The 13018-nt window shown below is 38.7% G+C and overlaps 1 protein-coding gene across 13 annotated transcripts in view; it reads left to right on the top strand.

Annotated features, from left to right (window-relative positions):
- Positions 1-11817, top strand: part of CCDC171 (coiled-coil domain containing 171) — a 304789-nt gene extending 292972 nt beyond the window's left edge. For 6 of the 13 annotated variants that reach the window (XM_027047200.2, XM_053205075.1, XM_015066313.3 and 3 more), the window contains one exon: positions 9222-11812. In XM_027047200.2, the coding sequence (XP_026903001.1) occupies positions 9222-9434 (213 nt within the window). In that variant the 3' untranslated portion in view covers positions 9435-11812. Of the gene's footprint in view, positions 1-9221 lie in introns of all 13 variants that reach the window. The other 7 variants (XM_027047203.2, XM_053205076.1, XM_027047202.2 and 4 more) reach the window with 4 other exon arrangements.
- Positions 11818-13018: the final 1201 nt, after the last annotated feature.

Raw genomic sequence — 13018 nt, 5'->3', positions numbered from 1 at the left:
TAACATTTGTTTATTTATTTTGAGAGAGAGAGTGCAAGCAGGGAAGGGGCAGAGAGAGAGAGAATCCCAAGCAGGCTCTGCATTGAGCCCAAAGCAGGGCTCAACCCCATGAACCCTGAGATCATGACCTGACCCGAAACCAAGAGTCAGGTGCTTAACCGACTGAGCCACCCAGGCGCCCCCATAATTTGGCTACTGTTGATAGTGCTGCTATAAACATTGGGGTACATGTGCGACTTTGTGATTCAAATAGTTTTGAAAATAAAAACCATGGAAAAAATTTTGAACTTTCAAAGCTTTACCCCCTTCATTCACACTCCAAAGATAATTAACACTTTATTGTGATTTCCTTTTTCAGAAAGAAACATACGTGCATGTACGGCTGTGTGTGACTCCTTTATATTTTTAAAATACAAATGGGTTCTCTCTCTATATGCACACATAGTACTGAGACTTTTTTCACTTAGACATATTTATATATTAGTATTTACATAGTCACCTTAATTTTTTGTAATGGTTGTATTCTACAGTTGTGTCATACTTTACTTCACTTGAATAGCACTCTGTTGATGGACCCTTTGGTTTTACATAAAAACTCTTTTCCGTAAGAAACAAAACAAAACAAAACAAAACAAAACAAAAAACCTGGTGAACGTTTATAAGTGTAGCCACAGAAGCAGTGCCTAAGCAGTGGAATTGCTAGATGGATGGATAGGTACATTTAAAATTTTGTCTTCCAGGGGCGTCTGGGTGGCTTAGTCGGTTGAGTGACCGACTTCGGCTCAGGTCCTGATCTCACGGTTCATGAGTTCAAACCCCGCATCGGGCTCGGAGCCTGGAGGCTGCTTCAGATTCTGTGTCTCCCTCTCTCTCTGCCCCCCTCCCACTCGCACTCTGTCTCTCATTCTCTCTCAAAAATAAAGATTAAAAAAAACTTTAAAATTTTGTCTTCCTGCTAGGATGCCCCAGCTGGCATCCCTGCCTACCTACATGGTCTGAGCTTGTCTGTTTCCCTACCTTCTCAGCAGTGGGTGTCATCAGACATTGAAATTTTTGCCTACTTATAGGTGAAAGGTAGTCTTCACTGGCATGTTTTGTGTTTGTCTTTCGTGAATTCTGAATGAGGTTTGGCACTTTTTCATATGTTTATTGGTTATTGTATTCCTTTCTTTCTAACCAAACAGCCAATTTATATCTGGGGCAGAGGCTGCCAGTGGTTTCTTGACACCTGTTTTCTCTGTTTCTTAGTAATGGAACCTCTAAATATTACCTGGGCCACTCGGGGGAAAAGAAGTTACATTTCTGATATCCCTAAAGTTTAGTGAGATATGCAACTCAAGTTCTGACCAATGGGATGTAAGCAAAAGTGTTATGATTTTAGAAAGTGTCTTTAAATGTAAGTGGTCCTCTTCCTTTTCTTTGTCCTTCTTTCTTCTGCCTATAAGGCAGACAAAGTGGCTGGAACTTATGCAGTCATTTTGGGCCCTGAGGTGGAAGGCACATACCAAAGCTACGAAGCCTAAGATAGAGGCGGTTTAGATGCCTGATAGCTTCAAACAGTCATATCAGAGAGAAATAAACTATCTTATTTAGGCCACTGACAAAATTTTGAGTTTTCTGTGACAGCTGAACTCAATTTCAATACTATACTATCCTTACCCTATTTGCTAATTAGGTTCTCCTTTTTCTTTTTTTTTTTTTTTAAATGTTTTTTTTAACGTTTATTTACTTTTGAGACAGAGAGAGACAGAGCATGAACGGGGGAGGGGCAGAGAGAGAGGGAGACACAGAACCGGAAGCAGCCTCCAGGCTCTGAGCCATCAGCCCAGAGCCCGACGCGGGGCTCGAACTCACGGACCGCGAGATCGTGACCTGAGCTGAAGTCTGACGCTTAACCGACTGAGCCACCCAGGCGCCCCAGGTTCTCATTTTTCTTTAGTTGCAGGAGTCTGTTGTAAATTAAGAAAACCACTTGTATGGCTATCACGTGTATTGCACACACTTTTACCTGCTTGTCATTTCAGTTTTTCAACGGTATTTTTCTAAATAGTATGCTTACATTTTTATTTATTCAATTTTTGTACCTTTTTATATACGTGGGTATAAATGGGTATATTTACATTTCAAATTCTCTCTGAGTTGTTTGCAAATACACTTTTCTAAGACACAGTGGGAGGAAATTGCCACCTTTGCATTTTCTGGCCATTTCTAGGGTAAGATCTTACCATAGGGTGTATCAGAATTGCCAGGGCAGGGGCAGACTGGAAGCACAGGGTTGTGAAGGGAAGTAGGAAGAGAAAAAAACAAAAGCTATCCGGGAAAATTCTTTGACTCTTTTTCCAACCGCAGTCATGTCAGGAGATCCAAGAGAGAAAAACATGGGAATTGTTATCTTGTCAGGCACGAGACATCTTTAAAGTAATTTAAAGTTAAAGTTTAAATGTTCTAGTGTAATTTAAAACTTCAGTGCTGAATTTTATCGCTGAATATAATAACATATAAGCTCCTTTGGTGAAAGGCTCGAATTTTAATTTTATGTAAATGCTATAAAATCTATTTATTTACTCCAGTACCATGGATATTCAAGTGTGTGACCATAATAAAATATGTTATCAAAAATATAAACATTTATTTTTAGCCTGTAGTACAGTCTATGCACTCGTATTTCCCAGTTTCACAGATTCACAGAGATTTGTTGGGCCATTACTATGTTTATGAAAGAGCTCTGGGTATAAAATAAACCTGAGGCTGTCTTCTTTGGGCAGCGCGATAAGGTAGTGGTCAAGCATTAGGGGAGAAGAATCATAGATCAAGAGTCACATCTCTTTCTACTATGGTCCAAGCTGTGCAACATGGAGTGATTTATTCTACTCTCTGAGCCCCAGTTCTTCAACTGTAACATGACGGTAACAGTGGTACTTTCTCAGTGAGCTGTTGTGAGAAGCGAGATAATGCCTATGAAGCTAAACCTAGCACCGTGCCTGACATATGTGTTCGATACATGTTAGCTATAACGTTAAATTCGGAATTTATTATCATCTGAGAACAGTAAAAAGAGAGGTAAAGAAGGGAAGCTACTAAACGCTATGCACTTTTGTGTACATTATTTCATTTAATCCTTGTAACAACCCTAGGAGGGATTATTCTTCCTACTCGCACAGGTTCAGTGACTTGTCAAAAGTCATGTGGCTAATACATGGCAGGATCAAGTTTGGAACCCAAGGTCTCTCCAACTTCAAAGCCCATATCCTTCTGACTATACCGTGCTGCTTTTAATTGGGACATAATCCGTACATACATGAAAAACCAAATAGCAGATAGGAGACCAACACCATGAAGTAAGAACATGAGTGGTTTGTTCACCAGAAATCTTATTTAGTCCCAGATACTCTGCTAAGTGCTAGGAATACAAAGTCCTGATTCCATCACACCAGGTGTGTTATAGGGGAGATAGAAGTGAATACAAATAGGTAAAAATAGAAAAATAAATACTCATGAAGGAATATAAAAGTGTGGTGGGTGTTACAGCTAATGGTAGTTAATGAAGGGTGGGGCAAGGATCTGGAAAGGCCTAACAGAGGGAAACCTATAGCAGAGTCGGAAAGGTGGGGGAAACATTTGCCCCACAAAGGACAGAAGGATATTCAGATAGTGGACGGATAGGAAGCGGGTGTGAAGTATGGGGACATCATGTTGAGGGACTCACAAAGTTCCATGTGATTCGACTGCAGAGTACAAGTGAGGAAATGGTAGATGGGGCCGGACAGAGAAGCAAAGAGCTGCAAAGTCACATGGCCAAGGATGTGCTTGGCACAGAGAATCAAGGCTGCTAGTTCAATTAACCTGCCATATCAACTGGGTAGTCAAGGCTGATTTTGAACCAGATAGATCAACTTTAGAGCTCTGGCTCTTAAACCAATGCTGAATGTCTACCTGAGGACAGAACTTTTGTAATGTGAATCACATATGTTGTTAATATCTTTTGTCTCTCTTTTATATTTGCTTCTATCTCTATGGTTGCCCTTCCTTCTGAATCTCTAGGTATCCAGGCCTCTTAGGTTGTTTTCTATCTAGACTCTCCACTGACTCACGTACCCCCGCATGTGTTGACGTCAGTTAGCTAAAGAGCCAAACTGGTCCGCACTAAAATTTAATGACTTATGGGGAGAAGAATGCATAAGATACTCCTGCAGGTTTGGCATTGGTAACTCAAAGTTAGAATTGGTAACTACAAGGAGTAAATATTTAATGATGTCATTGCAGGTGTATATATATGTTTATACACACACATATATGTATATGTGTGTGTATATATAATGTATGCATGTAGCAAGTGTGTATATATATGTACACATGTTTATCAGGTGCATGTAAATGTGTGCACAGGTATATGGTTGGACATTCCACAAGAGAAAACTATATAGGTAACTTGCCAACTTTTGGCAGACTGCCGTGTCCTATGATGTCAATATGGCAGAACTGGAAAATAGATAGAATTTGGTTATTAACTCAAAGTATTTGGAAGGAAGAAGACTCTGTGATACTGAATACTGAGACTCTAGTGGTAAGAACACATTAGCAGATAAAGTAGAGATGGCGAGAGAGCCTCATTGTAAGGCCCTCTTGTGGGTACTTTGATCCCTTCATCAGTTTTTGTGTAGCTGTGCGCTCTACTTAAAACAAGTCAAGGGGCGCCTGGGTGGCGCAGTCGGTTAAGCGTCCGACTTCAGCTCAGGTCACGATCTCGCGGTCCGTGAGTTCGAGCCCTGCGTCAGGCTCTGGGCTGATGGCTCAGAGCCTGGAGCCTGTTTCCGATTCTGTGTCTCCCTCTCTCTCTGCCCCTCCCCCGTTCATGCTCTGTCTCTCTCTGTCCCAAAAATAAATAAACGTTGAAAAAAAAATTAAAAAAAAAAAAAACAAGTCAATAATTTACAGAGCTTAAAACATCGTCATGGAGGTCAAAGTAATAAAAAATGTACCACAGGATTTAACTGAATGAAGCCACATTATCTAAACTGTGGCTCGTCTTGTTATCTACTTGACTTTTTTTTTTTTTTTTTTAGAACTCTGTGCAAAATGTATTCCTCCTATCTACATTCCCTCAAAATCTTAGGTACTATTTTGGGAAGCTGATTTCTGGGTCTCATCTGCAAATTTGGGTGTTACCACTAATGTCGTATGCCATCACACATGGCATTCTGTGGACCTGTAGACTGCAGAGCTGTAAAGTATGTAGCTCCTTTTTTTGTAGGTATGGGATGTGTAGATGGACTCACTCCCATGCTTGAAATGGCCCAGCTAGATTGTAACAGAAGCAGGAGGAAAAACTGTAGTCTTTGCGTCTCCAGTCCAGTATTTTTTGCTATGTGCCTGGCAGAATCTCCAGGAAGTACTATCCTGCTTACTAAATCACATCACCGCTCCCTTGTCACCATACCAGATTCTGGAAGACTTAACTCGATCATAAATGCTACACAGGAGACAAATAGCGTGGTATCATTGTTTCAGAAGCCTTGGTCTGCAAAAGGGCTTTGATTTATAGACAATTTATTGAGTGATTATCTTACTATTAGACTAATGCTTTATTTACCTTTTTTTGTTGTTGGGAAAACACTCTTGGAAAACTAAGATATTAAAGCCTTGAAAAATAGCTATTGGACATGTCCAATTACTGTATTTCATAAAAATTTTTAAATGCAGAAATGTAGTGAACACATTTTGTATTGGGAATGTATATTTAGCTGATGGACTATAACAGTTCAAATAGAATCATTTACAGCTTATTGAGTAAATAAAAGTGCTTCCATAAAGATTCACATGACACCTAGCTTTTATTTCAGGTAACTAATTTCGTTTTGAAAAATTGCTTAAATTTAGATTTACATGAGAGAGTACCAGAATACCTCAGCAGTTTAAAAAGTCATTCAAATGACCATGGACTTCACAGATTTAAAATGTAAGATCAGGTGGTGAATATTAACTTTTAATGGTCTCTGATAAAAAAGTTATTTAACTGTCTTGTACTCTGGGTGTTATATTAAAAGTGTAATGGTGTATTTCTGGATACTGTTTGAAACCAGAAAAATAGTTCATATTTACTTGTTTTTTTTTTAACATCACATTCTCAAATCAAGATTTCACCAGAGATTTGTTGGCTTGTTTACAAGCTATTAAGTGAATTAAAATCAGATTTTATCCCATTTCATGAAAAAACAAATTTTTCTAGCAGTGAATAGAGTATAGCAAATGACCCTACTAACAAAAAAAGTGTTTTTACTTTACACAAAAGTAAATCTGTTTACTCGGTGGAGGGCATACCTTTTTGGGGGGTGTAAATCTTTTTAAAAATCTCTTTTTCTAAGAGATTATTTTCCATGGTTAAGACATAAGGTCAGAAGACAACATGCAAGAAGTAAGACTCCAATTTGAAATGCTAGACCCAACATTCCATTTCAAGCTTATTTAGTTAAAAAAAATGTTATGTGAGATGAAAAGATGCTTTCGATCAACATGGTAGAGAAAAGACATATTAAAAAGTTAAGATGAGAAAAGGCAGAAAGCGAACCCCTTTGTAGAGTACCAAGACCCAGAGAATATTAAGGAGAAATGAGCAGTGAGACCTTCCCTAAAGGATGGTCTTCCTAATGTGTATGTAATGCGTTTGATTGTTGGAGTCACAAGCACAGGAAAGGAAACTTGAAGAACAGAATATAGAGTTGAGTAGATCATACATCCCTTTAACATTGCCAAACAGGAGTGACGACTGGTCAGTTTGGCCCAGTCGGCCTCTTCTAGTCTGAGGCGTCAGAAGGAAGTACCTTCTGAGACGACCTGTCCTTCCTCCATCTGATTTTCACGCTCCTCTCTTGTCATGTATAGTTTTCTCGGACCAGAACTTGAAATAGAAAGATGTAACAACAAACTTTTGAAGCCTCGCCTGACAGTTTCCTTTCATCATAATAAAGAATACTATGGCTGTAACTAAATCGTATTAAGGAGGAAATCAGGCCTCGCCATCTCCTGCTTTTCCCCGCATTCCCTTTACCCTCATTCAGGTCTGGCAGAATGAGAAGCTAGCGGCTGGCACTCTAGTCTTTACACCCGCAAAATCAATCCGGTAACGATGCTGCCCATTTAGACACACAGCAAAACAAACAAACAAACAAACAAACAAACAAACAAAATCAGAAAAGGTGTTTCTCTTGGCGGGAGGAGTGCAGGAATCTATAGCTCCAGCTCCTGATGTAATGAGATGCCTCTGTTCAGCTTCTGACCTGAGATGCTCAGGCCCCGTAGTACAGTTTTGCGGTTGAAACTTCATCATTGCTGCTAATCAGGGTCAGCACCTGATCTCGGGATATCTTTTCCTTCCATCGGGATGAGCTAAGCCCTCTCCTTCATAAAGTCATCCAAGTGGTCATTTTAGGTGTTTTTTTTTTAACTTCCAGCATAAAAAGGGATGATTTCCGTCAGCTGTAGGCTTGCAGTGGAGTATCAAGAAATCAAAAGAAAAGAGATCAAAGAAAATTGCTGAACTAGGTGTTAGATGCAGCCATTGATTTTTCTCCAGTTGTAGTTTTAAAAAATCCACAAAATTGGTAACATATACAACAGTTGCATGTCTATTACTTTCCTAAAGCCAGCGAGGACTTCCTTCTTGTTTTCACAGGTAGAAATGTTTTTGGAGAATGTGACACAATAAAGCAGATTCGTATAGTTTGTATATGCTGCTTTATTGTCAAAACTGTAAGAGAATCTACCAAAACAATGTTTTTAAAAAAACTCTGCAATGTAAAGTGTGGTTTTCAATGGAGACACGTATGACTAGACTTGTGGTCTCAGCAACATTTATTTCCTGGGAATCTGGAAAATTCTGACGTACAATTGATCACTCATTACTTACTATCAATAAATGTCATAAAATAATACCTGGCTGCTTTACTGAGAAAACTTCATTCATGTTAACTACTGATTATCAGTGTTACTTAAGGCTTAAATGTATGGCTTCATCAAAATATTAATCCTGTTTTCAAGGATTTCAGATGTGTGGATTTCTTAAATTTGGCTTCCAGTAGTTTCTGGATACCAGTAATGTTTTAAAACATGTGGCCAATAGTTTTCATGTTGTAATCCCATGTTTTGATATATGACCTCCAAATACTTGGAACAGTTTTTATTAAAACAGAGTGGTGGCATTATTATCAAAGGAAAAGGCAAAAGGTTCATCTAACTACCATTTTCTATCTCCGTGTGCTACTTTCTGCTGTATTCGTCAATGAAATGAGTCTGGCTGATAGATTTAAAAAACATAATACCCACCGTTCATTTTCTTTCTCTCTCTCTCTCTCTCTCTCTCTCTCTCTCTCTCAAGAAGAGAGAGAGAGAGAGAGAGAGAGAGCACACGAGTGTGAGCAGAGGAAGGGCAGAGAGAGAGAGAGTGAGAGAGAATCTAACGTAGGTTCTGTGCTGTCAGTGGGACCGTGGCTTGGTGCTAGATTCCACGACCATGAGATCATGACCTGTGCCCAAATCAAGAGGCAAACACTTAACCGACTGAGCCAACCAGGCACCCCTCGCAGTTCCTTTGCTAAGCAGTCAGATCTTCCATATTATATAGCACATATTATGTAGCACAATGAAATAAACACTCTTAGCATTGGTTTCTGTAAATTATCAGTGGAAGCAGAGGTAAAAATGACTGGTTGTATTGACTCTTTGATTCAATAACTTTATAAAATTTTTATACAGTGTTTTACTGCTTAGGCAAACTCTCCATGTCCTGCAAAGTTTGTTCCATGGAACACATAAGGGATTCAATCACATTTGGAAAATAATATTTCTGTGGTATCATACAGATTATGGCAAAATTAAATGGCAATTCTATCCCATTTCATATTACCATGATTATTAGCCCACTTTCCTGTTTGTGGTTTTAGATTCTGTTTAAGAGTTTTCAATTCTAGGGGTGTCTGGGTGGCTCAGTCAGTTGAGCAGCTGACTCTTGATTTCGGCTCAGGTCATGGTCTCACAGTTCTGGGATCGAGACCCACGTGGGGCTCTGTGCTGAGCGTGTAGCCTTCTTAAAATTCTCTCTCTCTGGCTCTGCCCCTCCCCCACATGCACACGCACGTGTTCTCTCTCTCTCTCAAATAAAAAGATAAAACATTTAACAAAGAGTTTTCAATTCTATGTTTATTTATTTTTTCTTCTTTATATCATAGACAGGATCACGAGACCACTCAAATCTCTCCATTCCTTCAAGAGCTGCTCTTCCTGCTGACACAGTTGGTGTGGGGGAGTTTTTGCCATTGAAAGCGGAACTGGATACAACTTACACTTTCTTAAAGGAGACATTTATAAATCCTCTGACGTCATCCCTCTCCTCTCCAGTGACTATGTCTGCTAATGTCAAAAGACCAACTCAGATTGGATAATGACTTTATGAAATAAAAACAAAAATGCAGGAAGAGTTCACAGTACAATTAAAATCGTTTTGAAGGGGGATTTTCTTATCGGTTGACTTTTGTTTCAGCACAAGTAGCAGTGCATTTTTAAAAATCGTGTGATATCTCGATGCGTGCCGGTGCCTATATCTCCTTGAATAATGAAATAACCAACTTTTCCCCCTCTAAGTTTTATTTATTATCACAGTTGCTCATTTTTATGTAACATATTTTTAAATGTTAAAGAATGACACATTTTGGGTAATTTCCTTCAGACTTAAAAAAAATCAATAAGCCATTTTAGTCTCTATCTATCAAAGTTGTTTCATACTTGTCTATTTTAAAGCAGGACTGCAATACTTTAATAGGATTGAAAGAGCTATTTGAAATGTATGCCAATGATTCCTGTCATTTCATGGCAGTCCTGCCATGGTTCACTGAGCCCCCTCTTCTCTCTTGTCAGCTCGACTGAAGACAAGCATTTAGTTGCAAACTTTAAGCAGGTTGTGCAAAACAGAAATGATGTGACTGCTTCCCCTCCTGCACAATAATGTCACTCCTGGTCAATGTGAGAAGGTCAGGTTGCTCCTTGTAAAGCTACATGATACCACTTGCCCATTTGAACAAGTTAAGTTAACTGCTGAATCTGGTCCCTGCAGGCTTTGAAAACCCAGCCTTTTATCAAGTCTGCATTTGATGAGAAAGTAGAGCAATTGTGTTGGCAGGATTTCTGTGGCATGGTTAGGCACTTCATAAGGACAGTTCCCGCACCAGGATAGCAGGTAATGCTAAATAGTGTAAGCTGAAAAACTTCCAGGTAATGGCTGTTCTGACCTTCAAAATAGACTCCTTTTTTGTTTTGGTTGTTGGTAGGACCCAAGAGTGACGCCCATCTTTGATGCTGACAGAATTTAAAACAAGGCCATTGCCCTGCATTTTCTGCCTTGTAGCACACAAAAGTAAAATTGTATGTCAGGCCGAGATGTCGGGGAGCTGACAAGATGCCCCAGTGACATTTCAGCTAGAAAGAGCAAGTGTCTTGCAACCAAGTGGTCAAATATCAAATAATAGGTCAAGCAGGAAGGAGCTGAGTTCTAACCACAAAGAGGTTTCTGGTAACTTACTTGACAAGCTTTTGGGCGCTTTGTGGCTTGACAAAGTGATGTTCTGTTGGGTATCGCTAGACAGACTGTTCTTTATCGCCTTCAGAAAATCAGACATTGACATTGATTAAACTCTTTAACCCTTAAAGGTTAAATCCTTGCAGTTTGCATCATGGTAAGTGAAGAACAAAGAAATATCTGTAATATGTATTTGTCTTTGGATTAATCTTTTAACTCCCCGGTGCTATTAATGTCTGATGTGAACTGTACTTTTTGACAGAATTTTGATACAAAATCCATATTTTATATTATTTTTCATGATGGACTTTTTCATTATGGATACATTAGAAAATAACAGTATGTATTATGGAATCGATATTGTCTTATCTTGACAGTGACATTTGATTCAAATATAGCCAACTTCTGGGAGTTCTTTTTTATCGGCCTTGGTAAATAAAATGTGTATACTAACTACTTATGTGATTAGCCAAATTAGCCAAGTGATTTATGCCTTCTGAGGTAACACTATTACTATCATACCATGTAGCACGATTCTATTTCTTACAGTACTGAGCCAGCAGAATTAGCTTTATATAAATCTTTAGAAAGCTGTTTATGTGAAGTAATATCATACCTTTAACCAAATTTCTCTTAATTCTTTCCCTGGAATTATTTTTATTAGCCATGTTGGGATTTGAGTATTACAGAATATGCCCTGTGGAACGTAACATGCATGAAATTGAACTGGCGAATTTATTGTAACACAGAAAATGCTATGGATTGTTTTTATGTAGATCATAGAATAATTTCTGTGCGTTTCAAAACACTCTCTTCTGGTGTTCCATACAATGATTAAGACCGTGTCTGTATAGAAATTGATACACAGCTTTTTAGCTCCTGTGACGTCGCTGAGTTTCCAGTTCCTACACTAGAGGAAAACAGTGTTGCCCTCTATCACTTATACGTCTGGGTGCGTGTAGACATATGTGTCGTTGTGCTGAATCTATTTCCAGACTTTACTGATTTAAGAAGATCAAGCACCTATGTTAAACTTAGCCTTAGATAGTCCTTGGTTTTCTTGCCTTAATTTTACAATCTGTTAATGGGATAACACCACAAATAAATGTGTATGCCTCTCCATATATGTGCGTATCTGATTTTACAGATCCGTTTCATAGTGTAAATTCTGAACCACCAATTCAAAAGGATTTTTAAATCAAATCAAATCATGTCACATTTATAACCAACTAGATGCTAAAGGCCAGAGAAACTGAAGGATGAGCCTCCCGAGCGATCATTAGTATTCACAACCAAATATAGTAATTTTTATACCATATGCTTTTTTCCCAGAAGTCAGACCCAGCAGGAGGAGAAGATTTAATGACATATCCTATGGAGATCTGAGAAACTCTAGACTGCTTCTGAGCACGCTAGTGGCCAATCGCTGCAGACTTGAGATCTGTGTTCTGTTGGCAAAGGACAGTTGCTCTATCAGCTTCTTTACCTCCTTAAGAATGATATATAAAGTAGACATTTCTCAGGAGAATGACTTCAAATATTTTTGTAAAGGAAAGGAATTTTTCTTTACACCTTAGTACGTGGAGTTTCTTACTAACCTTCTGTGATCTAGAAAAATACCTGTATCATCCATCACTAGCAAAGGGATTCTTATTGTTCTGATCCCTAAGTCACACGAACTTATTGAAGCTTTGCCAGAATTTTTCATAGAAGCATCTGGGAATGACATGACACAAATACAGAGGTGTAAGAAATCTCCAGAATGGCCAATTCGACGATAATGGCGTAGGTAAATAACCTTTCAAGTAGTAGAATGTTAACTTTAATTTACCGATGTCTGACTTTATTAGACTTAGCAACACTATTTATTTCACATTTATAATATATGCTCTTATCGGGTGCTTAATGATCATTACTATTTTCATGTTGCTTTATTTACCAATTACATCTGAATTCATTCTGTAGACCGTACTGAACAATGGTAAATTGATCTCATTTTACTGTGCACTTTTTATAAACAAGTCTTCAAAGATAAAAGGTGGAAAGTAACCTAGTAAGTAGTAGGCCCAGAGCTGTAACTCCAAAGCCCACATTATTTCCACCATGCCAGGCCTGCTCAAGAAATAATTAGCACTTTTTAAAGAGGAGACAAATTTCAAAAATTATCCCACCCAGTTAGGAATAATTTTGGGAAGTGTGTTTTGGCCTGAAGTCTAGATTCCTTATCCATTGATTAGACAAAACAAAACAAGACACAACACGCCCATCCATATGACTAGTACTGGGAAGAGTGGTCAAGTGTGTATCTATCTTTCAACCAGTGTCCATTGTTAACATTGCCTAGTGTCTCTGGCTTGGGCTGAGAGACCTCAGAGGTGCTCTCAGAGAGACCTTCTGCTGAAAGACGGTGATGGTCAGTTAGCCTGACCAAGCTATAATTTCCCAATGAAAATA

The sequence above is a fragment of the Acinonyx jubatus genome, chromosome D4 (assembly GCF_027475565.1).
Source record: "Acinonyx jubatus isolate Ajub_Pintada_27869175 chromosome D4, VMU_Ajub_asm_v1.0, whole genome shotgun sequence".
Lineage (NCBI taxonomy): Eukaryota > Metazoa > Chordata > Mammalia > Carnivora > Felidae > Acinonyx > Acinonyx jubatus.
This window is presented reverse-complemented; position numbering and strand designations above follow the sequence as displayed.